The sequence below is a fragment of the Cutaneotrichosporon cavernicola genome (assembly GCF_030864355.1).
Source record: "Cutaneotrichosporon cavernicola HIS019 DNA, chromosome: 1".
Taxonomy (NCBI): domain Eukaryota; kingdom Fungi; phylum Basidiomycota; class Tremellomycetes; order Trichosporonales; family Trichosporonaceae; genus Cutaneotrichosporon; species Cutaneotrichosporon cavernicola.
In genome coordinates this window covers 649,975-676,588 of record NC_083393.1, presented here as the reverse complement: position 1 = coordinate 676,588, position 26,614 = coordinate 649,975, and the positions used below count along the sequence as shown (strand labels likewise).

Below are 26,614 nucleotides of genomic sequence, written 5' to 3'. Positions count from 1 at the left end.
CAACCTCTGGCCAGCGAGACACCGAGAGACTTCTTAGCTACTTGACCCCTGCGCTCGCGTCGTGCCCGACGAGTCTATCACCACCATGGCACCTTGCACCTCGCCCTCTGGCGACGTGTACGACCAGCTCGCCGCGCTCCTCTCGCCTCCCGGCGCATACCCTGCTGCGCGCTACCGGTCCTCGTCTGAAATCGCGGACGGACAGAAACGCATCCGCCGCATCATCCTCACAGAAGGCATCCCCGAGCCCGTACGCGTTCCCACCGCTCAGCTGACATTAGGATGGCCGTCCGTCCCTCCGCCCACGCATTTGGAAACTTTTGCTCAAAGTGGACCACCTCGGGGCAGAAGATTACCTGCGCTATGTCGGCCTCGGCCCGTCAGCCGTCTCCTTAAAGAGTAACCCTCCGCTAGAGTGTGCTGATGGCCAGTCAAGGAGGACACGAACCGCACCTTTCGCACCGACAGCCTATTTCAAGGACGTGTACAGGAGGAGATGCTGATCCGGCTACTGGAAGCGTTCGCGTGGAAGAGCCAGTGCACGACGGGGGAGAGGAGCTTCACTTATGTCCAGGGGATGAACGCGCTCGCCGCCCCGTTCTTGTATGTGATGCCATCACAGCTCGAGGCGTTTGCGTGCTTCGCCGCCCTTGTCGAGCGCGGTATTCCTCAGTTTGTCCTGGGCACTAATACCGAGGGCGCGATTCGTGGTGCCGAGGTGAGCCAAAGTGATGCAAACGCTCACACAGATCCTCGACAAATGTCTCCGCATCGTCGACCCCGAGCTCGAAGACCACCTTCGAGGCTGCCATCTCACAGGCCAGATCTACGCCTTTCCCTGTGAGGTGTCTATTGTTCATGTAGCTGACAGCAGCCGTGCTGACCATGTGCGCGTGCACGCCGCCGTTAGAGGAGGTCATCCGGCTCTGGGAGTGAGTCATCTCTTAGTCTCTTGGGTCTGACTGACTCCAGCTTTCTCCTCGCCTTTGGCGTGCACCTCAACATTCTGTGTATCATTGCACAGCTCCTCCTCATCCGCGAGGACCTGATGGCGACCAAGTCGTGCGTGTGGTGAAAGACTCGCACGGGCTGACACCAGGCCAATGAAGCTCCTGCGCACGTTCCCGCCGCTGAAAGCGCGCGCCGTCATAGGCATCACGCTCGCGCTCGTCAAGGACATCCCAGAGGACGTGTACAAGGAGCTTGTCGCGCACCCCGTGCATCCGGTGCACATTGCGCCATTACCGCCTGGGATGTAGGGCGGGTGGTCTTGGCGTTGTCACCTGTAGATGTACAAGCACTGTATAATAGGTCGAGCTTGGCGGAGAGCCATCATGTCACACCCAATAGGGAATCAGAAGTGTTCCCCGAGCGTCCGCATGCCGTCAGTCAGCATATACGGCGGGAGGAGAAGGGGAGACAAGGGGAGGCGCGGGGAGGCGGGAGGGAGGCTGAGGAAGGCAGCCTCGTTGGCCGTAGGCCAAGGCGTAGGCCAAGGTCGGCCGCAGTCGTTGATGTTGTCAAGGAAGCCAAGCCTCTTTATGCCAAGCGTCTGTGGTCTGCCGAGGAAGCAAGCAGGTTTGAGTTACCACAATACGTCGCGCGCCACCAGCCCAGCATATTAGTTTGGCCAAGTAGCAATATGGCTGCATGGATACAATACCCTCGTGTAAGGCATGGGCAGATTCAGGATATGCAGTCGGTGCCAGTGCTATGACGGCCTTGCGCAGTGCAGACTGTCGCTGCAGTGTTTTTGTAGATGGCACGGTCTGATATGATAAGCCGGTCGCGTGATCTGGATACCTTTGCAGACTAGAATCCGTGCCTGGCCCGATTAGCGGAACGCGCCGCAGAAACCGCACACGCAGCCCGCGCATCTCGCGCAGTGCAGCCCGCACATCTCGCGCAGCTCGACGTGTCACCCATCTTAAAATCCCAATCTCAATCTTCTACCACTCACCCTTCACTCCACCATGATCCCAGCACCGCTCCGCAACCGCAAGGTCCTCGACAAGGTCGGGACGATGCTGGCCGTCCGTGTCGCTGCGACTGCCGTGACCAAGCAGCTGGACATCACGAACTCGACGACCATCCGGAACCTGCGTGTCGTCTATCTCCTTATCCAATTCGTGTCTGTTGTTATTTTCGTCTACATCCTCGTCAAGGTCAACGCGACGAACGACCGTACGGTTATCAAGACCAAGCCGTCGCGCGTCGTGGCGCGGGTGAAAGGGATCGTGATGCGGGTCGTCACGGGCAAGACTGTGGTGGATCCGCAAGAACATGAGCTGGTCACGACGACCGTGGGGGAGTATGATGCCGCAGCGGCCAAGAACGCTATCAAGGGCGTGGTGAGGGGAGTGGTGCTGATGGGTGGCGTGGCCGTCCTGTTGGGGTGGAATAAGATGGTGAGTGTGGTTGTGGTTGTGGGCGTGGTTGTGGCTGTGGTTGTGTTGTCGTTGTCGTTGTCGTTGTGGAGGTTTGTGCCGTGGTTGGTTGCGGTAGGAGGGGGGAGGCCAAGAGGCCTCGATAAAAGTGAGATGGTGTCCAGTTGACGGGAGACGATGAAACCGATTCCCCACCTCGATCCCGCTGACCCCAGCTCATCGCACCGTGTATCTCGCAACCCGTCGCGACGTTCCGCCACGCCTTGTTCCAGCTGCACATCCTGAACGAGAAGCCCGTGGGCGACCTTGCGCGCGAGGCGACGCCCGAGCAGGTCGCTGCGGCCGAGAAGGCTGCCACTGCAAAGGACACAAAGGACGCAAAGGCCGCAAATGGCCACGGTACCGAGAACAAGGTTAGCGAGCTCGACGACAACGTGTCCAAGCTCGACGACGTGTCCACAAAGGGCGACGACGGCAAGACGTCCCTCGAGGCTGACCTTGCTGGTGCCATTGGCGAGGTCATCGAGGCTATTGCAGGCGCCGGCGCCGGCGCTCCCTGCTGCCACCACTGTTAGTTACCCTGTAGAGACCATGTCTGTAGATCATGTCTTCTGGCCATGTATACATCTGACGCGCCGTGCGCAAGGTCCGAGGCTGTCTACGCCCGGACGCTTCATTTCTTCCTCCTTCCGCCGGTGGCCACAGACTTCTGGACCCACCACGCAGCTTGGCCTTGTCATGAAATGGTGCATAAGGAGCGACAATGCACAGGGCATGCGAATCGATTAATGTCCGGGGGGTAGCGGCATGCCGCTATGGTAATCATGCCAAATGGGGGGCTGAGGAAGGTATTGGGGGGACTGCGCTAGGTATTACCTAGGTCAGAGCAGAGTTACTTAGAAGACAGCAAGGATACCACCCGCGACCGCACCGACGGCAGCGATGGCGGGGACAACAAGGCCCGACGCGCCCGAGGCAGGCTTGGAGGCCGAGGCACTGGGAGCAGCGGCAGTGCCGGTAACCTTGCCCTCAGAGTCAGTGAGGGGGGTGGCCGAGGGCGCCTGAGAAGCCATAGTAGGAACCTTGGTGGGGGTGGTGACAACGGCCTGCGAAGTCGACGAAACGCCGGAAACGACCGACGACGCGCCCTTGGCAAGGACAGTGGGGGCAGCGGTGACCATGAGGTTGGCAAAGTCGACACCGTTCGAGATGGTCGAGTAGGTGAAGCAGTTCGAGGTCTTGGGCCAGAAGGCAGGAGCCGAAGGGGTGACGGTCTGGCCGACGGTGAACATACCAGTCGAGTTGTCGGCCGAGTTGGTCCAGGTGCCGGTGAAGCGCTGGCGGAAGGTCGAGTAGCCGCCGCCGGGGAGAGGGTAGAGACCGGGGGGAGCGGCAGCCTCACCGTCGCACTCGGTGAAGGTGTTGTTCGACTTGTAGTGGTCCTCAATAGCCATGACGAAGCGGCAGCCCATAATGTCGAGCTCGTGCTCGCACTGGAGGGCGGCGGTCACACCCTTGGCAGGGTCCTCAGCAGTGCAAATACGGAGGCAGAACTGGTCGAAAGAGATCTGCCAGTTAGCGCAGTTCAGAGGCACTTGGAATGGACTGAAGCAAGTTCGGCTTGGCAGACTACGCATGCCCGGCCTTGAACACTGCCATTCCATTCCGCAGTCGACAACTGTGGCACTCACAAACATCATCCATTCCTCGTAGAAGATGTCCTGGCCGTTGGCGAGGTTGGTGGTGACGTTGCCGCCGACCGGGTTGCCCTTGTTCTCGGCACCGTGGGGGTCAAGCTCACCACCGCTGTCACCGGCGGGGATGTTGGCGGTGGTGCCGTCCCACATGCCCGAGATCTGGACGTAGAGCGGCGTCTTGATGAGCTGCGAGGATGTCAGTGTCTGATCAAAGCGGTGATGAGTGGCTTCTTGGCGCGTGAGGCATTTTAGCGCAGCAGGCACGGATTGGGCGCAGGTCGCCAGGTGACGACGCGATTCCCATAAATTAAATTCAACTCACGTGGGCCGAGTGGATGGCACCGTCGGGGATGAGACTGGCAGTCAGCGATAGTGCTCTCGTATGCATGTGAACCGGGACGATTGCTGGCAGAGACAACCGAGGGACGGCTATGCCCGAGTGGCGGCAGCGGGACTGTGCATAGGTACACCGTTTGCACTGTGCATATACCTGCATCCCTGGTTACCCGAGGGAAGGTTTCTGGTTCCCCGAGGGAAGGTTGGATGGGGCTTTTTCCTTTCCGTCTCCGGCAAATGCCTCCCGCCACCACCACAAAGCAAGCTCAATCTTCTTTGCTCGCGCAACTTGACTCGGCGCATAGCAGGATACGACAGTACTCACCGAGCGTTGTTACGGGGCTTGCTGCAGTAGGCCACGACAATGGGCTCGACGTTGCCAATGAGCGAGTCGGGACCCTCCTCGGGGGGGCCGTACAGGCAGAAGTCGTCAATGCCGTTGAGCGTGAGGAGACGGGACATTGAGGTCTGGTTGACCTGGGCGCCGATGGGGTAGAACTCGGGCTTGGCGGGGTTGGTGTCACCGTTGGGGAAGACGGCGGTGACCTGGGCGGTGGCCACGCCGGCGAGGGCGAGGAGAGACCACATAGTGAACGTGAGGATGATGAGAGGTAGAGAAGAGCTTGAGGATAGAAGTAAAGCCCGAAGTGTGTGTATAGGAGAGGTGGGGTAAGAAAGATGTAGAAGAGAGAGAGCCTAGAGGTAGGAAGGGAAAGAGGTGTATGTAAGACTGGTTGGGATGCGATGGGCCAAGTGTTCGAGTGTTCCGAGCGTTGTGGAGGACACTGACACTTCTTTGCGGGGAGAGAGGGGAGGGGGGGGGGTGATTTGTGTGGGAAATCTAGCCGTCAGCCTGCAGTTAGAGTGAGGTAACGTTGGCTGCCAAAGAGGCACGGCTACTTTGTATTAGGGAGGTAGGGACAGAACCCTAGATGTTCTTGGCGCTTGGACCAGAGGACGTAGGTTGCATGGGTTGTGTGCTTGCGTTTGTTCTCGTGCAAGGACGCAAGGACAACCACCAATGGATTGCATTCTTCGCCCCTATGTCTGCACCCTGCTCGCCCCTTGTACTGTACGTTAACGATCCTGGTCTCCTATGGCCATTAACTCGTCATTCATACAAAGCCAAGCTGCTCCTAACAGTTGACAGTTCAGCCGACACTAGCAATGAAAAGGTTACTTGATAATCTGTCCCTGATGGGATGCCAAGACAATCAACGGTCCCTGACCAACCCCTCCCATCTTTAGTGGACCCTGTTGGACAGGATATTCGAGAGGGCTATTTAGGAACGGATGGGTTGCCTATATGACTCGAGATATTGTAGTACTTGTACCTGACCCCCTGAACGTTGCGCCCTGCCATCTGCCGGCTGCCGGGTCAACTCGTGCTCCCACCGCCCACAAGAAGGCTGGCTGTTCATGAATCATGTTCCGTGGGTGTGAGTAGTGGGCATTCGTAAGCGCCCACCAATTGACCTGGTCAGTGTTTGGATACAGATGTCCCGAACAAAGTTCTTGAGCTTACTGACGTCAAGCCAAGATCGCATTTCAACCTCCACTCCTTGGCTGCAAGTGCAAACATGGTTGGCCAACCCAAAGTTTGCTTGGCGCAATCATCGCTGCATCCATTGGACCATGGCCCATGCCTTGGGCAGCCGGCTACACCATGAATGCATACCACACCAAACAATGCACTGTTTGGACTGCAAATACAATTCCGTGGGCAAGGCTGGGTAGGGCAAAAGGGCAAAGAAAAGCCACCAGTCTAGTCCAATTTAACCATTACAACCCCATTTTTCCAAATTGCCCAATTGCCCAATTCCCTAATCATGTCCAAAGGCTTAAGCCATCTGATACGTTTCGAGCTTGTTTCAAGTGTTGGCGATTGGCTAGCTCTGCAAAGGGTTAGCTCGGTCTCAGACATGGCCAACGTATGCATCCGCCACCCAAAGATAGTTATTAATCTGGCCTCGCAAACACCTGCCCTACATGCCGTCGAAACTCATCTTCTCTCACCCCTGTGTGCGTTCCGGTATTATAAAATGTAACGATAGTGTACACTGCGGTCTCCGGGCACGCCGTCATCTCCAGGCGCAGCGTTGCCCTCGAATCCGCCAGCACGTGCACGCTTCTTATTCTCCCAGCCAAGGTAGGCCATATTCGCCGCGGCCCAGATCACAATACTGGCCGACATGCCCAAGAGAACATCCGCACCCTTGTGGAACGGAGGCTTGGGGAAGAGCCACGTTGAGAGAATGCCCCCAGAGTTTGTGGAGATGAAGCCCATTGTGATACCGGTCACGCGGCGGTAGAACGGGGCGAGGTTGTTGGCTGGCGTTAGCAGTGCCTCGGAGATAGTTTCGGGACAGGCTTGGCTGTTTGACAGCTTGACTGTTTGACAGCTTGGCAGCTTGGCACGTGAACGCGCCGACGTGTTGGCCACGACGTGCTGTGCATGGAATGGAATGCCAAGATTGCCGAGGGCGCCGAGTTTTCGCGTTTCCGGCACCCGGCCTTAGCCCGAGGCTTGGTCGACTCTCGGGGCTTGGCGGTGCAGCGCCATAAACTCGCGGCATGCAAACATTGCAATGTGTGCAATGTGTATGCCGTGCACGCGTGGGCGCGCCAGTCAGATGTGACCATCCGTGACACGCCACAACGGGAACACGACGCCATAATGGCATGGTCCCTATTCTGTTCTGCGCCCGTGCTCGATCATTTAGGTACTCACGCATCCAGGTCGACTGAAGCGGTGCAACAGTATACGCCCCCATGACCTGCAGGAAAAGCGCTCCGTATTGAACATGCTTATCCGTGCTGCCGCGGTACATTGCGTATCCGATAACACTGACGAGCGACGAGAGAATGACGAACGGACCGCGCATCTGGAGCCTATCCGATGCCCAGCAACAGGCGAGGGCGAAGACGGCCGAAACCACATACGGTGGAACAGACATGAGCTGAATCTTGGTCCCCTTGTATCCCAATGAACCGACGATTGTTGGCGAGACTTGGGATGGTCAGAATATCAAAGGTGGGAACTCACAGTACGCCATGCCGTAGAGCATTGCGCCCGAGGCGAAGAATTGCGTGAACATGAACCACACCTGCGGGGCCTTGAGGGCACTGACACAAGCTGACCATGTGAGTTTCTCCTTCTGCTCGGCGATGGGGGCGTCACGCTCGAGGGCGGCTACCAGGGCCACACGTTCCTCAGGCTTGAGCCACCATGCCGTACCAGGGGTGCGGGGCAGGATGAAGAAGGATCCAACGCCGCAGACGATGGTGAGGAGGCCCTCGCTGGGGTCAGGGAGGGTTTGGGGTCCGCGCGCGCAACATGGAAGGCGGGGAAGGTGGGGAGTCGGGTTGGGCTAAGACCGGGGCCACATTGGGCCAACATCTTCGCACCAACCCCACACTTCTCACCCGCACGTACACCCACGCGCACTCGCATCAACTCACATGATGAAGATCCACGCCCAGCCCTTCTTACCACCAAGCCCGTGCATGTTGAGAAGGGCGGCGGCGAGGAGGCCCGAGAACGCGCCGGCAAGCGACGTGGCCGAGAAGAAGAACGCCACGCGCTTACCCATGTCCGCGCGCCGGTAAAAGTTGGACAGGTACGTCATTGAGGACTGGGGTTAGCCATGTCGTCTTGTCTGTGTGCAGCTGCAGCTCTGCAGCTCCGAGTTGTGTCTCGAGTTTCAAGACCCGTGTCACAATCTCGGCGAAGCTCGCTTGGCTCGCCAACCGCCTGTTGTTCTTCTTCTCTACGGCCGCATCCGGCTGTTGCTGCACTTGAACTGCAGCTGCTCCGCACCGACTTACCGGGAGGATAGCGCCCTCAGTCAAGCCGAGGAAGAAACGCGCTACCAACAGACCGGGGTAGCTCGTGACAAAGCCCTGGAACGTCGTGACGAGGCCCCACGAAATCACAAGTACGGGAATGAGAATGTTGGGCCCGACCTTCTTGATCGCAAGGGTGAGAGGCAGCTCGGCGACAATGTAGGGCACGTAGGTGACGGTTAGTGCGATGGAGTATTGTCTGGCGGTCATGCCGAGGTCTTCGGTCAGGCCTGCGGCCTTTGCGTTGCCGATGTTGGCGCGCTGGTGTTAGGGGGGGGTAGAAGGAGGAAGGAGAGAGGGAGGAGGAGCACTCACGTCCAAAAAGTTGAGAAAGTAGATCAACGTGAGGACGGGGAGGAAGATGACGTCGAGCTTGAGCAGCGCGCGCTTGAACGCCGCCTCGTCGACCTTGACCTCTTCACGCGCATCTACCTCGGTGTCTGCGGGGTCTTGCTCGTAATTCTTCTCGCTCATGGTGAGTAGTGAGTGATGAACAGAAGCTAAAAGACTTTTGTCATTGTCTTTGTCTTTACCGGTCCCACTCAGTACCCGTTGCTCCAACCTCCTCGGAAAAGTCTCAAGTCAGCTGGGTACCCATAGAACCCGGACATGTGGACTGTGGACGTCGGGCAGCTATTTCCCTGAAGGCTTTGCCCGCATAGAGGCCGAGAGGCAATGCCCATGCCGAGCTGCCGAAGTTGTTGAGGCTGGTCAAATGGGGCCACGTGTCAGGGGTCCAGTGTGGCGTCAGCTCCTCCAATAACGCACTCAAGCTTTGCCCGAAGAAAGACTGTGAAAAGCGGTTACGTTTAGCGACGCGGGTGAGATCGGCTGCGCGCGGAGAAACGAGGGGCAGTGGTTCAAGCATTGGGAACATCTCCGAGGACAGCATCTCAAGACCGGCCGCCGATTTACCCGTGTGCCTGAGGCTTGAAACGAATCAGACTCAATGACAATGCTCACCACATCATGACTCGCTGGGATCGACACGCATAACTAAACTGCCTACAAAGGCCAACTGCCTGGAGACGATCCCTTGGTCTCATCAACATACTCGATTCACGATGCCAACTCATTAGACTACCGCTACGCCTTCACGTTCTGCCCGCCCAGGTAGGTAACCAGCTGCGAGTTCTTCTGGACAACAGGGTCGTCGAGGATCGAAGTGCCAGGCTGAGAGGTGAGGTAGTGGCTCGTAAGCAAGTGTCCGGAATGGTTCATGCGCAGGAACACGCGCCCGCCAAAGTCACCGATGGCGTTAGGCAACAGCTCGCCCTGCCAGTTGTCAAAGATGGGCTTGGCGAGCGCGAGCTTCTCCTTGAGTGAGAGTTTGGACGGGTCGTACGCGATGATATCCCGACCCATCTCCTCGCCACCAGATTCCTCGTCTCTAGCGCCGTCCCATGGCGCCGAATTGTTGACTGGCGTGGCCGGAGTACACGGCTCCCAACGGGGGTCATTCCTGTCGTCGCCGGCCTCCATCTGCCCACCAGGAGCAGGCGCGTAGCCGAGCACGCCGAACTGTGCGACAAAGTCGTACTCGTTCGCAAAGTGCTCGACGTGCGCAAAGGTCTGACCCCTCCCGTCTGCCGCGGCCGCCGGGCGCGAGAAGTGGTTGGCGGCCGACGCGAACGTGTAAACCTCGACGCGGGCAAGGAGTTCGGCCGGCACGTCGGTGAGAAGCATGTCAGCCCAGGCGGACGAGATGATCCCGCCCTGGCTGTGACCGATGATGACAATACGCTTGCGCCGTGTGTCGAGCACCGCCTTACGCACAGTCTGACGTCAGCCCAGACAACTAGGTTGGTTACCTTGTAGCCGACGCGGATGTCGCTTGTAGTGAGGAGCAGGTCACGCTGCATCATGCACTCAAGGAGGTCAAACCAGAGGCCGTAGGAGCGGTTGAGGACCGCTGTGATCGGGCGCTTGAACAGCTCATGCAGGCGCAATGCAATGTCCTCTGCTCCGCTGTTGGTCGTCATAACACCATTGACGCTGGGGTCAGTAACGTTCAAGATAAGAACTTGGGCATGCTCAGGCGTTGTTCGCTTCCGCGCGTCCTGTTCGCCTCGGCTCGAGCGTTACTCACAAGAACCACGCCTCCGTGTCGGTCCCCACAGCATCATCAGAGGTGACGAACCGGGTCGTGGCACCCTGTGCTTTCTCGGCGATCCAGATGAAGAGGAGGAGCACACCAAGTGCGAGGATGAGCGGCGGGATACCCACGACGGCACTAGTGAGAAAGGCGACTGTAAGAATGAGGGAGAAAGGGATCATGATGACCTGCGCGATCACCGCGAGGAAGCTTGAGCTGTTTGGGCCACTCTTGTCGTAGGTCATAGGCAGGACGATCCACGGGACCATATTCAGATGCGCGAAGACCCATCCCAGGTCGCGGCCCAGCAGGTGCCACTGCGACGCGCGGAAACACAGGTGGTGCCCTGCGCCTCCAGTGTCGGTCACGTCCCACGCCAGCACGGGGTACTCGGACTCTGGAGGTGGGGTTGTGGTTGTGGTCTTGGGTTGCGTTTCCGTCCCGATGACCGTTGCCGCCGTTACGATGCGGACCGCCGCCTTGTCATCCGGCTGGGGGCTGGCGGGAAGGGAGATTGTGTTGGGGCGGGGTGAGTTTGCGGCGTTGGTTGGCGTGTGCGTCCCCGAGCCAGCGCCGTAGCTCTTGTCGTTGCCATTAGATGGGAGAAGGGTGTCTCCTTCGGTCATGGTGGATGGGAAGAACAGAAGGCGAGGTGGAGGTTCTTTATGGGTGAGGTGACGAGACTATGATCTCGGGAAGCTTGGGCATCCAAGGATGTGGTAGTCGCACTTTGTAGTGAGTGAGTGAGTGAGTGACATGACAGGGGGTGCCGCGCGGTCATTTACCGCCTCGTCGCGTGAGTTTGTCAACTTGTACAGTCCTGCCGTAAGATAAATAGAGTTGATCCGAACCAGGCACGCGAGTTGGCGATGGGCGGCTGTGCACTGAAAGGCATGAAAGGGCAACAAGTAGTGAGGCTCGGCGCGGCGTTGAAGCTGGAGCTGTTCAAGACGTGGGGAATGTGGCGTACTTGCTGGGCTGTGCAATCCAAGCTATCCAAGATGGATGACAGATGGCTCCTTGTTATTATCGCAACGGTTACTATCGCTATATTGATATTACGTACTTGTTACAACTGACCCTAACCAAACATTACATGCATGTGAGAGTGCACGTGACGAGGGCCTCGTGTTCCAGTTGTGACCTTTTGAGCCTTTGAGCATCAACCCTCTACGATCTGCTACGCGACCATCCTCGCTTGAGCCATCACTCCACCACTCCATCACTCCATCACACATGAGTCAGCCAAGTGATCAACCCCGGGACGGGACGTCGGTTGTCAAGGCGACCAGGCAATCATAGGCCAGATGAGAAACGATGAGCGAGGTCGAAGCGCGATTGCCTGACAACAACTACAACAAATGGACAGACAAGCTACAGAGCTACAGATGGCATCAACCGTTGGACTCGTTGTATACTGTAGGAAGAGTGGAGGTTCAACACTCAATGGCACTTGGAAGCTATTCGTTGGATTCATCCATCTTGACCTTCCTCCTTTTTCTTAATCTGTCGACTCGCAGAGCCACCATCCCATTCCCACTCTCACTCTCACTATCTTTACTTACGCTCCTTCATCACGGTCTATCCGGTTCGGCACCGCTCATCCTCGTAAAGGAACCCCAACCCCACAATGTCACTCGTCCGCCCTACCCCTCCACCTCCTGCCCTCGCCCGTACTCACTCCACCGACTCATGGGAAAGCGGCCTTGCTCCCCTCCCACCCATTCCCTCCTTTCCCCGCCTCTCCCTCGGCTTCAGCCGCTCCCCAACACCCACATCTTCTGGTATACCTTCCATGCCGGGTACCCTGTTCTCCAGCAACCATTCATCTAGTGCGCCACTGTCACCACGCTCGCCCTTGTCGGCCCATTTCACCGAGCCCCGCTCCTCACCGTACCCACCTCCCCTCACCTCGACTTGGGCCCACCAGAAAACCGATACGTCCCTCCTCCACTCGGATGTGTGGGGGAAGGCAGTGGCAGTGGAATCCGAGACCTGGGTTAAGCCTCGTGTGCGTCGCCCCTCGGCCTCACTCAAAGCCGAGATTCTCTCCAGCCTCCCGTTCAACAGCAAAAGCCCACCGCCAGTTCGCGGGCGTGTCATCTCGAGCCCTAGACCACTGCGGGCCGGACCCACTCTGAGCTCTTTCGACAACCAGGCTCGTCAGATGTGAGTGTAGCAACCCCTGCGGCTGACTCTAGACTCCCACCTACTTTATCACGCTTCTCGACTGACACGGAGGGACGGTCACGACGCAGGTGCGTGCCACAGGGTATCGTGCCTGACCACAGTGAGAAACCTCCCGAGCGCATGGAGGACGACGACGAGGCCGGTTGCTGGACTGGGTTTCTGCAGTGCCTCCATGGGGATCGGTACGACTGATTATATTTTCCGGACACGGACATGGACACGGACACGGACCACATTCGCAGTCGCGGCGGGAGAAGGTAATCATAGTTGTATTGTACATACGCAACGTCGTCGATGTAAACAGTATCGTATCGAAAGGGAGCTGGTATCGAATATCAACTGAACATGCAAAGCGGTCAGACTGACACTGTTTCGCTTTCAAACGATTGTAAGAATCTTGAGCGGGGGTAACACGGCTAGGGGAGGATTGTGGCGACCACACACCGGTGTGAACTCTATTTCTAGATGAGAAGCGGAAGCTGGCAGTTTCTTACGGTGGCGACTGAGAAGGCAAGGCGGCCTGAGACATCTCACAACTTGCCATACTCGACGGGGCGATCAGTCCTATATCGTCCTTGAGCATCGCCCAAGCACCCCAACGTAATTCCACTTGCTCGACGCTGGTCACTCTCTTCAGACTGAAAGGAGCTGTGCCTCAACCTTCATGACCGTCTGGTATCAGACTCGCAGATGTCCTCGGTCGGCCATGTTGCGATTTCGAGGCGGACCATGCGTGATTGTGCGGGAACTAGAACACGTCTCAACTTGTCGGGTCTACCGGACATGGTGAGTTCTGTTGGCTTGTACTGAGACTTTATGTGTACCGGACATGCTGAGTTCTGTTGGCTTGTACTACTTTATCTCCATGTCAGATCCGGCTGTTGGGCCGCGCCGTGGCGCACTGCACATGAGGGCGCGGCGTACGGACGCAAGACCTAATCGCCGCGGAACACGCCTGCACAAGTGCTCGGCAAACGACGGCGAGTGATGCAGTATTTGTATTTGTATTCTCTGTTCTCTGAGTGGATTTTCAGTGCGACGGTGTGGCGCGGCGTCAGTGGCTGTAACGTATACATACTTGCCATGTGACTAATTTTCTGACCTGTCATCATCGTTATCGCTCCCTCCGCCCCACCACATATCGGCAGTTAGGCCACGTCGAGAGTGTGTACGATCTGTCATTGATACATGTATCATCTCCGTTGTGCTCGGAGATAAAAGTGATGGAGTATCCATGCCATCTAGACGCGATAATCTACACCCCGCCCTTTGAATCAACGGCACACAACACTTGAACGTCTCGCACTCATCAATCAACAAGACGTCAGGCCTTCACGCGACACTCCAACTCCCGCCGCGTATTTCGCAGAAGATATATCATGCTCACGTACTCACTTCTCTCACACACTCACCCACTCACACACTCACACCCACACCCACACCCACTCACCCGCTCACACACCGCAGCCACCTCAAGCATGCCGCTCTCTCGCCTCCGCGCTGCGTTGGGCGCTTGCCCCCCGCGTACGGTGACTCCCATGTCGACGCCCGTCGGTAGCCTGGCGCACCGCGCTCAAGCCAGACGCCCCAACCCGTTCCTCGACACTCCCACTCCCACCCCCACTCGTTCCACCTCGCGTCTCCTGCCGCGCGTTGCGCTTGTCCGCCCCCGGCTGCCCATCTTCCCGCCCACCGCCACTGCATCCCCGTCCCCGTCACCGGTTAGCATCCTAGCTGCTCGCCTGTCGCCTGCGCTGCGCTACAAACCCCTCAAAGTCTCCAAGACCTCCTGGACTTCCAAGGCCTGCCCGACCTCCACACCCTCAGTCTCTCCCTCCACCATCACTCCCGGCCACACTCCTTCGACCACCATCACATCCGAACCCGCCACCGCCGAGTTTGCATACACTCCTTCCGCCGCCCCCTATCTCGCTGAGACGTGGCGCCGCAGAGTCTTCCCCAGCCACACGTCCACGTCCCACCCTCCCACACCGAAACTCACCTTCTTCCCTCCCTACAGCCCGCCGCGTTCCTCTCTAATCGGGCGCCTGGCGGCGTTCAGCGGCTTCTTCGCTGTCTCTGGTCCTAGTGAGAGCTCCAGGCAAGTTGAGTCAGGAACAGTCAAAAAAAGCTGGTGGGCGCGCTGGATCGCTCCGGACCACGCATTCGAGACTGTCAGTGAAATCAGAGACGCCAGCGACGACTGGCAAACCGCCTACAATGAAGCTGAGAGCGAGTGTGTGCCGTTCCCCCCCATTGCACGTTCGCCAATGCACACTCCCCGTGCCTCCCACAGGCGCTACCACTCAGCCCCGATCGACATTCACCAGCTCGCCTCCCCGTACACGCCTTTCCGCTTCTCGCCGACCATCACCCCGCCAGTTCTGCACATGTTCGACCAGTCCCAGTTCTCATCAGTGCGTTTCCGCCACCTCACTCGGGGTACTCGGCCTCCCGCCTCACCATCCCGCCCGCGATACTTGAACCCGCACGAAAGCCGCAACCTGCTCGACATCGTCCGGGAGCTCTGCGAGTCAGTCTCCATCCGAGCCATAACTGACATTAGGGCCATTACACTCCGCTTCTGGGCCGTCTTGAGACCGCAGATGGAGCCGCTGCGTCACCATCGTCACTGTTGTCCGCCCGTGGCCGGCCGTCTGCGCTGGGCCTACGCGTAGGCGTGCAATAATCCGAACAGAGAAGGATCTGAGAATGACGCGTGTCGGATGGAAAGGAAAGCTGGAAGGAAGGTAAGATGGCAATCTCGGCAACTCAAGAGTGTGAATTCTGCTCCGAGTCGGACGTCACGTCGAGGCCAGGAAACACCAACCAAGACTGGACATTAACGATGTAATGAACGATGCAAGACTATGATATGAAGGATGGTTCTGGACCAGGTGCTTCCAGAGCTGGCAGATGACGCGGGTGCCTGAGAGATGTTCTGCTCGGTCTTCCTTCTGTGTGCGAGACCATGACGTAGTGCTCTTGCCAGTGCTCCATATATAATATATATTGCTCAGGCTGTCCCGCCTCCCCCACTTTACATCTCACCATGCGCGTCTCTGTGCTTGCCCGCCCCGTCCGCCTCATCCGCCCCGTTCCCACCCTCACACGCGGTATCAAGATCCGCTCAAAGGGCCCGGTGGACAAGGTCGACTCGCCACCCCTCCCGTTCGCATCCGACAAGGCTGTGCCGCCCAAGGCTGACAAGGACCTCGGGGCCTACTCGTCGTCCACGATTGCGAATGAGCAAGGCGACTATGTGAACCACTTGAAGGATGCGCCCGACGTCAACAAGGAGGCGAGGGAGGCCGACGCGGCCGCGCTGAAGAAGGAGGTGAGTCGGTCAGGCCATGGCCAAGGCCAAAGGCCAAAGACACTCATTCGGGATGGAACACTGACGGGCAGAAGAAGTAGTAGATGTCCGAGTACAATGTATTTCTTTCGGGGCGAGACTACAGTACGACTACGCATGCCGTCGCCGGGACCATGTCAGAGGTGCTACCAGTAGGGGCCGGCAATCCGCCAAAAGGTGTCCTTTATGCCCCAACGCTTCACAGGGTGGAAACGAATCCGATGGCTAGCGAGGCATGCTGCGCCCGAGTGTCCTGTCGTTCATACCATCTGTCAGGACCGAACCAACTGACAAGCAATGTTATTTCAAGACCCCCTCACGTAACCCTTGCGTCTGGACGATATTGTCCCGCCGCTTCGAGACTAGGCCATCTCCTCGTCTTACAACAGACACACTGCAGAAACGACATTACTTTCGCAGTCCAGCCAGCCCTGTTACACGCCGCATGGCGATCAGAGACAGTGTAATTCACGGCAGGCCACAGCGACTGGGAGACAGAAACTACCTCTGGCCAAGCTTGAGTCAAAGGACCGAGTCGTACCCGGCCTATCCCGCTCCTCTGGCTCCGTCACAAGATCGGACATGGACGCGTGCAAATGGCCAGGAAGCGCTCACCACTCACCACCGTCAACTACCCCACAACTGTCCAACATGCCGGGAAACTCCATCTGCTCGATCATGGGTCTCTGCCCAACTCTTTATCCACCCCAGGCAGCGAGACTCTTGAGGCCATGTGCTTGAATTCTTACCTGCACGAAATGCGGTTCTTCGAGGAGATGGTTACTCCATATCAAGTGCAGACAGTACATATATTACGACTACACCACTTGGGGTACCCTGTCCACGTATCTACTCGGGCGTGTTAGGTGATCTGTGGCTGATGAGTATCGTGCAGAGTGGTCGAGGTGGACAGTGGTCGGCGTTGTCAGAAAGGCGCGTACGACGGCATGACAAATTTCGCCGACCACTACGCTCAGTCGATTGCGGGGCAGTTACGCTATTGTTGAGCATGTCAACCCCACAGCACTGAGCTCGCTCCGAGTAGAGGCTCTGGCTGTCGGCGAACAATTTCCTATAGCCAGTGTGCGCAGCTTGTAAAACTGCTGGAGAGCAAAAAATCCTGCCCCACACGGGCTCGAACCGTGGACCTCGGAGTTGTTTCGATTTTCGTAACAGCTCCACGCGCTAGCCAACTGAGCCATAGGGCAATTGGATGTTGCTGCTAAATTGAATTAGGCTGGGTATTTGTACAGATGTGCCGGGGGTCCGCCGAGGTCCCGATCTCGCCGTTTGTCTTCATCTGCCCACACCATCAGTCGCACTACTGACTTATACAGCGTCTGCGCTGGTTGTCCTGCTGGACGGCGAGGTGTTCGCGAACGACCGTTTTGCTCTGGCCACGCGCGTACAGTCCTGCGGACGCTACTGGCGTTGCGTACGAGCATAAGGGGCGGGCGCAGGTTAAGCAGTTTGAGCTGTGGGAGATGAAGGCGACGCAGTGACGAGTACGCGAGAGGTGCAGGGGGTTGTGTCTGTGGTGGGTGCTAAGCAGCTGGTGCTAAGCCTCTAATACGTTACGATGGTTCTCTGTTCACAGCCAGATTTAAACTACGCCATAACATCCCTCCACCTCCACATCCGTCACAGCGGCTTTCACCACTACATTCATCAACCACCTCCACCGCACGATCTCTGAACACCGCCCATCATGCCTGCAAAAGTAAACCCACCAAAGCGCGCGCTCACATCAGACCCGGCCGCGTCCGCGGCCCTCATCTGCGACCGGTCCACGCGACGTCGCGGACATCATGCTCTCCTGGCTCGGCCTCGGTCTTGTCAGTTGCACGCCCCTCCAAACCCTCTGGGCGGGGTATGGCCATATTGTGTCTATCACCGCGCGCTCCCCCTCTTCCCACGAAACGACGCGGCTTGTCTTGAAACTCATCTCTCTGCCTCCCGGTAATGACGAGGGCCACCTCCGCAAGATGCTGAGCTATGAGGTCGAGCAGGAATTCTACACCACCATCGCGCCATCTCTGCCTCAAAACGTGGCCGTTGCACACTGTCTCGCCTCGACGCACGACATGGCCGGCCGACCTGGATCCGAAAATCTACACGGCGTAATGGCCATGCTCCTCACGGACCTGAGGCCTGATTTCCCAATCGCCGGGTCTAAACGAGGTCTCCTACCTCCTCGAGCAGTATATGCGGCGTTGGACTGGCTCGCCCGCTTCCATTCTCATTCTGCTAGAGGGGTGGAGGACATGGAATCATACCTCCTCCCACCATTGGAAGAGGCTGATCGGCGCAAGAAAGGACTCGGCGGATCCAAACTCTGGCTTAATGGAGGATACACGTACTTGGCCACGAGACGGGGTGAGCTGGCCGAACTGGCCGACTCGGACAGCGAATGGAATACCGCCCTCTGCTCCCCCGATAAAGAGATTGGACGCAATGTCGCGGACGCTGTCGCGGCCGTACTTACTCCTCGCGGGCGGACAAGCGAGAGCGTGATCCACGGCGACGTCAAGTCGGAGAACCTGTTCACGACGCGGGCCGGGGATAAAGTCGCCTTCTTCGACTTCCAGTATGTCGGCCTGGGCCTCGGTGTATGCGACCTCGCCAAGCTGTTCACGTGCAGCGTTCCCGAGGAGATGCTTGCTGATTCTGTGCCGCATCTCCTCGGGATGCAGAGTGGCGAGAGAGGCTTGCTCGAGCGATACCGCGCCACCTTGATCGAGAAACGGGGAGAAGGAGGGTATGAATGGGAAGAAATGGTGCGGCACTGGGAGACGGCTCTCGTGGATTGGTGCCGATTCCAGGCTTCATGGGGTTTCTGGGGGAACACGGAGTGGCTTGAGGCGCGCGTACGGCATATCCTCGCTGACGCGGGATGGCGCACATGGCTCAAGAACGAGCTCCAGTATACCAAGTAGATTATAGATGAGTAGACATATGAGGGCGTGGGAGGTGGTGCTGACGTGCTGACGTGGGAGGTGGTGCTGACGTGCTGACGTGCTGACGACACATTCTCAACACATGCCTAGGCTAAATCTGCATCAACTTGTACTATTCACTCTTGAAGCGCCCACGGGCTGGACATCGTAGAGCGCTTGCTCCGGCTTAGCATCGTAGAGCGCTTGCGACCGGCTTAGCAGTTACCGCAGCCGCAGTTGGCGCTTGTGTCAGTGGGAAACGGCAACCCACTCACCACGGGCCGGAGCAGGTGCAGCTCGAGCAGCCGCCACCGCAGGCGTTGACGAGAGTGATCTGGTGTGAGTGGGAGATGGATCACGTGGCAGTGACGAGACGACTCACGTTGGCGACCATTGTGTTCTAGAGGGGTGTGTGTTGGGAAAGTAGTGCTAGCTGTATTGTTGGGATGGGATGTCTCTCTCTCGCCTTATATCTCATTCAGTGGTGCGGGCAAACTCGCGCGATACGTTGCTCCGAAGTGGCGAACGGGCATGTGCATGTGCGACACCGGCCGGATCGAGGCCCAACTCGCAGCCGAAGCCCGAGGGCCGCACTGCGAATCCCGCCACTCATCTGTGTCATACTTCGGTGCGGCCGATGGACTCGGTGCGCGGCCGATGACTCGGTGCGCGGCATTTGTGGGCGCGGACCTCGCTCTGCCTGACTTGGCATACCTCCCTCTCCGGCCGGACTTGGCATGCCTCCCTCTCCCGCCGGAGTTGGGCACGTTTGCGTACGCGTGCTCGCCAGAAATGCCATTCGAGGTGTCCGCGCAGGATCCAGTGTGCGAGCATGCTGAGCCGGTGCCGCAAGCACCATGTGAGGGATCAGGCGTCAGCTGTCTGCTTCTTCGGCTGAACCTTTCCCCTCCTTCCTGTCTCGCTTCTTCCATTCTCGCTCTTCTTTTTGTCTCCTTGTTGCGGAGACAATGGTGAGAAGAGGACTTTACGGTGTGGACTGGAGGGTAACTCACGGACCGCCATGGCAGTATTGTGAACTCGGGTCGGGTGAGGTCGGGTAGGTGTCGGGCTGGCGTCAGGTCTAATCCAACGCACTGGAGTGATGTCTACTCCTCTCACTCACCGTGTCATGAGACATGCTGGCATGAGAGAGATAGACTCGAGAGTTGAGTCGACAGAGATGCACGCTGGTTCTGATCAGCGGAGGAGGGTGGAGATGATCAGCGTGGAGAGGCTGTGTGCATCGCAGTGTGTGTAGACTCGGGGTCATTAGGCCGTCCAGCGCATGCAGCGATGCAGTGATGGCCAACATGAGTGATGGCTAACAGGGCTATGGCGGTGTGAGGCGCAGCCGCCGTGTGTCTCGTGTTGGCTTTGACTGCGGTACAGCCCTCACCCTCCCACCTTGACCTCGTACAGCGTACAGCTTGCAAGAAGCCTTATGCATTACCGTTACAGACACTAGTTGTACATGAACTCTAGCCACCACCGCTACCAGCTATTCCGGCGTGGCTGGCTCTTGAGGCGGTCGGCAATGGTGGGTCCAAACGCGTCGTAATCCAAACTAGTCCGGCGCGTATGACATGTAATCTCGCTAGCGGCGTACTCTGACGGGGGTGTCTCAATCTCCGGCTTCGGAATGGACGCGTCCGACGTGCGTCGGCGCAGCAGGCTCGACATGCTTGGCATCGGAGGCAGGCGGAACCGTACGCTGCGCAAACCCGTGAGAAGCCTCCACCGTGGTTCGGGCGGGACCGTATCTTCTGAACCTTCTGGAGGGACGAGGACGATCGCGGGGGTGTTGATGCGGGCGCGCCACCGTGTCACCTGCGCCAGGCGGGCTGCTTGGAGACGCACGCGTGCGCGTGCCTGTAATCGCCACCGACCGAGTCGGGTCGGCGGGACGACACTGTGACTGCTTGGCGGTGGGGGCGATGCGGGGCGGCGTTTGCGTTGGCGTTGGCGGCGTAGGCGGAGGGGAAAGCAGGACGGTAGGCTGGTGTCAGAATTGGTGCGGAATGCTTAGACTTACTATCCATCAGGCGCAGGAGTGTCCTCCGAGGTAGGACAGGAGGAAGGGGCGCCAGGGCCTGGCCCGTCGGTTTGTTGGCCACAGCACTGGTGTTAGACGACGATATCAGGAGACGTACGCAGCAGACACCGAGCAGGGTTCCAACGCCATCCGCTGGGACGGTGGAAGCGTACGAGGCCGAGGAGGGGTGGGAGGGGGTGGAGGGGGAGGGGGAGGGGCGGGCAGAGTTGGCCGGGGTGTGCGGGCAAGAGTTGCGAGGCGCCATGGGCATGGGGGAAGGCTAGGCGTTATGTGGGCATGTGGAGAGAAGATGTAGTGGTGGTGGGAGGAAGGTTGACAGTGTCGCTAACCGAGGTAGCGGCGACAACAAAGCGGCCGCGTACGGCACAGCCCAACCAAGCGCTACCCGGCGTTCGTTCGCTGCGACTGAGGTTGCGTGTATCAAGCACTAGCCCAGTCCAGATGGCCGTAACGCTTGTGTGGCGTGGCGTGGCGTTGTTTCTCCGGCTCTTCCGCTTGGTTGGCTGAGAAGTGTGCGAGTCGAAGAATTAGACGACGATCAATCAGTTGCTAAGAAGCAACCTCGTTGTGAGCGTGTTGGCGAGCGGCGAGCAAGGCGCGCGGTGGCGACAGCGAGTCGGCCCGTCGGTGGGATCCGGTCCGTACCGTAATCCGTGACCGGTCTTCTGGTCACCTCTCACCAACGAGGATGAGCCCGTGCGCAGAGTGAGCCATCCAACAGAGTTGTCCATTCAAGACCCACCATTCACAATCAGGACTTTTGTCGCCGCTCGTACCCCTTTCAGTGACGCCTCCGACACCGTGCTCACTCTGACGTTCCAAAGTGGGCTTTACCCCTGCAACGAAGGAACGGAACAAGATGTAGCCAGCAGGCATTGGATCCCACGAACAGAACAATAGGCCCACATGCACGCCAGATTGTCCTTTCTCGACGCACTCCTCTACACCCATGCCGCCGACGTCCGACGTCGACCTTTGTAAACTTTGTAAACATTCTCATTCCTCGTATGCAAGTACACCGTCGTACACTGTCGTAACCTTTGTTCTCGTACTCGATTTCACCTTTTTCGTGGTACACGCAGCAGACTCGTAGCTTTCCGCCAAGCTGGCCGCCTCCAGGAGCCTCACGCCCGAGCCTTGGGCTGAAGCTTTCCGCCAAGCTGGCCGCCTTCCAGCTCCCATCCCGTGGCGTCGAGGTACCGCTCGATGCTGCGGTGCGCGAAGAGCTTGGCGTCGCGGCGGATCATGCGGTTCGGCCACGTACTGCTTGCTGCGCCGTACTCGAGGTCATCGATGGCGGCCACGACGTTGACAGCGTCAGCAGGGCGGAGTGGGATCTGCATCAGCTCGTCCAAGCCTAGGCGAGCTCACCATGTTCGGGTAGCTCCACATGAAAGTGAAGCCGCGGCGGTCGAGGCGCACCATCATGGTGTCAGCGACGAGGATGAGGCCTGTCTTTGGACCGTCGCCGGGCTCGGCCCCGCGGTCCCAATGCAGGATGCTCGAACCGGGGAAGTGGCTGGCGTCAGCTCTCGTGAACAGTGAACGGTCAAGCTGACTCACCCGCCACATTGTACGACCGTGACGCCCGGACCGAGCGTCTCGCGCCCAGTCCAGAAACGAACGTCGTCAGTAGCCTGGATGTCCCCGTGGCGCTGGTACCATTCCTTGTCCGTCTCGCAGATGTACAGCGGTACGCCGAGGGCGCGCGCCCACACAAGCGACGTGGAGAAGAACTGCGTGAGCTCGTGAGAACTGTCAGCTCACGTGGGGATGCGAGATGGCAATGGCCTGGAGAGCCGGCTGGAGTGAGGATAGGTATCCCGCCAGGCCCGGGGTGAAGGGAGCGTGACAGTCCCATACGTAGTGCCCTGCGTGGGTGTTGAGGAGGATTGCTGTTGTGAGTTCTGGTGGACATGGAGGCGAACTCACGCGTCTGGTTGATGGCAAAGGGGGGCGAGCACTCGATGAAGGCGATTCGCTCGTCCTCAGTGTCGACTTGGAGGGAGTGGGTGCGGGTGCTGGCTAACTCGCCGAGGGTTGTCCATTCCTGGCCTGTCACTGGGTACCACTGGCGGTCGTCCTCGCAGCATGGGCCTGGGTGGCGGGGAGGGAGGGAGGGGGGAGGGGGGAGGGGGGAGGGAGGTATCGATGGAGGGAGGAAGGGAGGCAGAAAGGAGACATATTGACCGCGAGGACGCAGTAGTGGTCAGCACCACTTGACCACGACGTCATAACCCACAGATGCCCTTCGGCTTGTCACTATACTGCGTCCCACAAGTCGCACAGACTGGGAGGTTTGCGTCTGCCGCAATAGCTTGGACCGCGCGATCCGGTACGAGAGCGGCCGGGAGGTCCTGGTGGCGGACGAGGGCTGACATGGTGGATGGATTGTGGGAAGATGGGACGTGTTGTGACGTCGGTATTTAAACTCCAGCCAAGATCGGTGTCCATGAGGCATGAGGCATGAATTCGGCCATCTGGCTGTACCGAGGATTCTCGGCCCACCACACGTGCCCAACTCCAACCCAATCGCAATGACATATACACATGCGTCTTCGTGTTTGGACACTACTATAGACTAACATTGAACCGAGATTGCGGACAAACTAGTGCTTGCCGTAGCCGGGGTGGGTGTAACTGCCAGCTGGCGGCCGGACATCGTAGCTAGGTCCACCAAAGTTCTGTGACTGGGGCGGGCTGAACTGCTGCCCGTATCCCTGTTGCTGGTTGTAGTCGCCGCCGCCGCCGCCGAACTGGCCCTGCGGCTGACCGTACTGCTGACCACCAAACTGTTGTTGACCGCCATACTGGTCATAGCCTTGTTGACCATAGCCCTGCTGGGGCTGGCCAAACTGCTGCTGACCATACCCCTGCTGGCCAAACTGCTGGGGCTGGCCATAACCGCCCCCACCAAACTGCTGCTGCTGCTGCTGCTGCTGCTGCTGGCCGTACGCTGGCGGACCATTCTGCCACGCCTGCGCCCAACTCTGGTCCACTGCCGCGCGGTACACCTGTCGTCCCTCATCCTTGGAATCATACTCCGAGTCGATACCGCCCAGGAGGATCTTGAGGGTCCAGAATGCCGGAGTGAACTGCTCGGCGTTGGGGTCGCCCCGCGTTGCGGCATTGTACTCTGCTGCCTCGTGCACATATCCGGCAGTCTGGTCAATGAGGTCTCCGATCTGGGGGTGTTTATCGAGGCCCTGGAGGAATGCCAGTGCGTCGGCGTCGTCGCCGACCTGCGCGAATTGGAGGGATAACGCGTCGGCACCGTACCGCGTACGAGAGAGGGCGTTGCGCGCCTCCATGATACTCGTGCCGACGAGGTCCTTTTCGCGCTGGTTGTTCGGCTCGCCGTCTGTTATCACAATCACATAGACTGGTTTCTTGAGGCGGCCTGATTGGGCTGGCTGCACAATCATCGGGCCGAGTACACGGTCCCGCAATGCCGAGCCGAGGGGCGTCATATCTTTTGTTAGTCACAAAGGATGGATTCAGAACGTGCATTTAAAAGTGAGGTGGTCGACAATCTTGCGCGCCTGGTTGGCGTCGCGCACATTGCTGGGCGCGTCTTTGGCGTTCAGGAAGCGCATGGAGAACCCGTCGGTGTCAAGGAGGGATGATGCGAACGCGACGCGGTCGAGCAAGCTGCTGTCAGCGCACAAACGTAGGGAGGGGCACAGGGGCTGGCAATCCTGTTTACATTACAGCCCACGTTATCCGAACAACTCACCGCTTGAGCTCATCTATGCGCGTTCCCTGGCTCTTGTCTTTACCGACCGCGCGGTCATTCATGCTCCCCGAGTCGTCGATAAGAAGCACGACATCAAACAGCGCAATCTGGACGAGGTCGAGTGCGCGTCCGGTTCTAAGCTGGAACTGGGACTCGATGCGCTCGACGGCACGGCTCTGGATGATCCGGTCCGCAATGGCCTCGAGCGTCCTCGGGTCGGGATAGAACGCCTGGATGTTCTGATCTTGCACGCACTGTCGCAATATATCTAGAATCATTTGTCGTTCCGGACTCGGACCATTGAACTGTTGGGCGCCGTATGCGGCTGCCCCGCCGCCCAATGCGCCGCCGATGAGCGCCATGCCACCGCCGCCACCTTGTTGCTGCTGCTGTTGCTTCTTCTGCTTTGTGTAAGCCTTGAAAGCCATGTAGGCTATGAGGCCGATTGCGAGCTTGCCGACCACCATTGTGAGGATGGATGAATGATGATCGAATGAGAAGAGAGGAGATTGAGGATTGAGATTGACGAGTTGAAGAAGGGAAGTGTTTGTGCGAGGCGCTTGGACCGCTTTTGTCTTTGACCTTGTGATTCTTGTGAGACTAATACTGTTAGACTCAAATGGGTTATGACGTATGAAAGCTTTAAACCTGTTAGACCTGTGCGGGTGCGATCAAATCACGCACAGCCTTCCAGGAACATTCCAGCATTCCAGGCACAATGTGGATTACGTTGTGGTTTTCGGCCGCTGAACCGCTGTCTCCAACGTATCACGTATCATCCTCGCCTACAATCGACCAATCGACCACCAAGCTGTGCAAATGAAATGAGCAATCCAAGCTGGATCCGGCATCTCCCTTCATTTCCTCGACACCACTCTCGGCAAATGACATACATCCTATGCATGTCTCGGCTACTGCTCTTCAGATTCCGTCTTGTCTTGATCCCTAATTACACCTTGTCTTGTCCTGTCCTGTCTCGACTCGTCTCGTCTCGTCTCACCTTGAATTGCCTTGACCTAACTGCTGGGCCCACAGCTGGGTCTTACTAAAATCAGCAATCTTCTCCTCCAGAATCTCATTGACCACCCCAACCCTACGGCGGAGGTATCTCCGCTTTGCCGCCCCCACCACGATCCCCCTGTCGTCCCTAAGCTCCAAGTCGTCCAGGTTGTCATTAAGATGCGTCGCGACCCTCATAAGAGCCCGCGCCTTGACGAGATACTGCCACCCCTCCAGCCGAGCGGCATAGTACTGCCTCGGGGGAGGGGCGCCAAATCCCGCAGCGAGCGACGCTAGGCGGTCCGCGTGGTGCAAGAGCTTGGTGGCTGAGGAGAGGTGGTGCGAGGCATGGCGGGCGTTGAATTGAAGTAGGCCGGCTGGGTCTGTGGGTGGGATGGCGTTCAGGATGTGGCGGGGGGGTTGGATGTCGGGGACGGAGACGGGGTTGACGAGACCGCAAAGGTCGTCGTCAATGTTGGAGGCGGTGATACAGGTGGAGATGCTGACGGCGCGCATGGTGCTTGGGAGAGAGCTGGCGATAATGAACGAACAGGGCTATATGCTTGTTGAGAGTTCTGGGCCGGGTGTCTGAGCATGCGAGGAGGTCATGTTGATCTGTGCGGATGATTGGGAGAAGCGGAATGGTTGGGTTGATTAGTGGGTGAAGGCAATTTTGTCTCTTGATACAACTCGACGCACATTGCTCGCCCCATCGCCGTCTCCCTCAAACCCCACCCCACCCTCTATGTTCTGTGCCCCTATCCCGTGCGTTTCCGTAATCTTGGGCTGGACGGTGTCGTGCCAGAGGTTGTTATCCTTGCCGTGGTCGTTGCAGTTAGGGAAGGGGTGCTGAACGATAACGGTCGGGTTTAACAGGTTAACCAGGTGGGATGCTAGTGTGCCACAAACTCATGTGTGATGTTTGCATCGAGGATCGTGTATGTACGCCTAGGATCAACTAAGAACTAGCCACGCCGGCGCTGG

The 26,614-nt window shown here is 58.3% G+C and overlaps 12 protein-coding genes across 12 annotated transcripts; 5 read left to right on the top strand and 7 right to left on the bottom strand.

Moving 5' to 3' along the window:
- Positions 1-85: 85 nt before the first annotated feature.
- cdc16 (uncharacterized protein) lies at positions 86-1,259 on the top strand (the record flags this gene model as incomplete). Its single annotated transcript, XM_060598256.1, has 7 exons — positions 86-250; positions 282-399; positions 432-718; positions 750-840; positions 875-932; positions 973-1,062; positions 1,100-1,259. The coding sequence occupies 7 exons, from the start codon at positions 86-88 to the stop codon at positions 1,257-1,259; spliced, it is 969 nt and encodes a 322-aa protein (XP_060452800.1).
- Positions 1,260-1,973: 714 nt separating this feature from the next.
- On the top strand, positions 1,974-2,962 carry CcaverHIS019_0102510 (uncharacterized protein; the record flags this gene model as incomplete). Its single annotated transcript, XM_060598245.1, has 2 exons — positions 1,974-2,408; positions 2,603-2,962. The coding sequence occupies 2 exons, from the start codon at positions 1,974-1,976 to the stop codon at positions 2,960-2,962; spliced, it is 795 nt and encodes a 264-aa protein (XP_060452799.1).
- A 321-nt stretch (positions 2,963-3,283) lies between these two features.
- CcaverHIS019_0102500 (uncharacterized protein) lies at positions 3,284-5,008 on the bottom strand (the record flags this gene model as incomplete). The annotated part of the gene is made up of 4 exons (XM_060598234.1): positions 3,284-3,955; positions 4,079-4,270; positions 4,407-4,440; positions 4,746-5,008. The coding sequence occupies 4 exons, from the start codon at positions 5,006-5,008 to the stop codon at positions 3,284-3,286; spliced, it is 1,161 nt and encodes a 386-aa protein (XP_060452798.1).
- Positions 5,009-6,455: 1,447 nt separating this feature from the next.
- On the bottom strand, positions 6,456-8,740 carry CcaverHIS019_0102490 (uncharacterized protein; the record flags this gene model as incomplete). Its single annotated transcript, XM_060598222.1, has 6 exons — positions 6,456-6,751; positions 7,152-7,430; positions 7,467-7,720; positions 7,883-8,055; positions 8,249-8,527; positions 8,582-8,740. The coding sequence occupies 6 exons, from the start codon at positions 8,738-8,740 to the stop codon at positions 6,456-6,458; spliced, it is 1,440 nt and encodes a 479-aa protein (XP_060452797.1).
- A 612-nt stretch (positions 8,741-9,352) lies between these two features.
- CcaverHIS019_0102480 (uncharacterized protein) lies at positions 9,353-10,987 on the bottom strand (the record flags this gene model as incomplete). The annotated part of the gene is made up of 3 exons (XM_060598211.1): positions 9,353-10,045; positions 10,078-10,261; positions 10,356-10,987. 3 exons carry the CDS (start codon positions 10,985-10,987, stop codon positions 9,353-9,355), a joined length of 1,509 nt encoding a protein of 502 aa, XP_060452796.1.
- Positions 10,988-14,029: 3,042 nt separating this feature from the next.
- Positions 14,030-15,229, top strand: CcaverHIS019_0102470 (uncharacterized protein; the record flags this gene model as incomplete). The annotated part of the gene is made up of 2 exons (XM_060598200.1): positions 14,030-15,084; positions 15,118-15,229. The coding sequence occupies 2 exons, from the start codon at positions 14,030-14,032 to the stop codon at positions 15,227-15,229; spliced, it is 1,167 nt and encodes a 388-aa protein (XP_060452795.1).
- Positions 15,230-15,603: 374 nt separating this feature from the next.
- On the top strand, positions 15,604-15,968 carry CcaverHIS019_0102460 (uncharacterized protein; the record flags this gene model as incomplete). Its single annotated transcript, XM_060598189.1, has 2 exons — positions 15,604-15,888; positions 15,960-15,968. The coding sequence occupies 2 exons, from the start codon at positions 15,604-15,606 to the stop codon at positions 15,966-15,968; spliced, it is 294 nt and encodes a 97-aa protein (XP_060452794.1).
- A 1,746-nt stretch (positions 15,969-17,714) lies between these two features.
- On the top strand, positions 17,715-18,842 carry CcaverHIS019_0102450 (uncharacterized protein; the record flags this gene model as incomplete). Its single annotated transcript, XM_060598178.1, has 1 exon — positions 17,715-18,842. One exon carries the CDS (start codon positions 17,715-17,717, stop codon positions 18,840-18,842), a length of 1,128 nt encoding a protein of 375 aa, XP_060452793.1.
- Positions 18,843-22,019: 3,177 nt separating this feature from the next.
- On the bottom strand, positions 22,020-23,276 carry CcaverHIS019_0102440 (uncharacterized protein; the record flags this gene model as incomplete). The annotated part of the gene is made up of 6 exons (XM_060598167.1): positions 22,020-22,232; positions 22,267-22,414; positions 22,459-22,631; positions 22,663-22,790; positions 22,828-22,992; positions 23,138-23,276. The coding sequence occupies 6 exons, from the start codon at positions 23,274-23,276 to the stop codon at positions 22,020-22,022; spliced, it is 966 nt and encodes a 321-aa protein (XP_060452792.1).
- Positions 23,277-23,504: 228 nt separating this feature from the next.
- Positions 23,505-24,365, bottom strand: CcaverHIS019_0102430 (uncharacterized protein; the record flags this gene model as incomplete). Its single annotated transcript, XM_060598156.1, has 1 exon — positions 23,505-24,365. One exon carries the CDS (start codon positions 24,363-24,365, stop codon positions 23,505-23,507), a length of 861 nt encoding a protein of 286 aa, XP_060452791.1.
- Positions 24,366-24,392: 27 nt separating this feature from the next.
- Positions 24,393-25,098, bottom strand: CcaverHIS019_0102420 (uncharacterized protein; the record flags this gene model as incomplete). The annotated part of the gene is made up of 2 exons (XM_060598145.1): positions 24,393-24,546; positions 24,632-25,098. The coding sequence occupies 2 exons, from the start codon at positions 25,096-25,098 to the stop codon at positions 24,393-24,395; spliced, it is 621 nt and encodes a 206-aa protein (XP_060452790.1).
- Positions 25,099-25,580: 482 nt separating this feature from the next.
- Positions 25,581-26,146, bottom strand: CcaverHIS019_0102410 (uncharacterized protein; the record flags this gene model as incomplete). The annotated part of the gene is made up of 2 exons (XM_060598134.1): positions 25,581-25,591; positions 25,678-26,146. The coding sequence occupies 2 exons, from the start codon at positions 26,144-26,146 to the stop codon at positions 25,581-25,583; spliced, it is 480 nt and encodes a 159-aa protein (XP_060452789.1).
- Between the last annotated feature and the right edge of the window lie 468 nt (positions 26,147-26,614).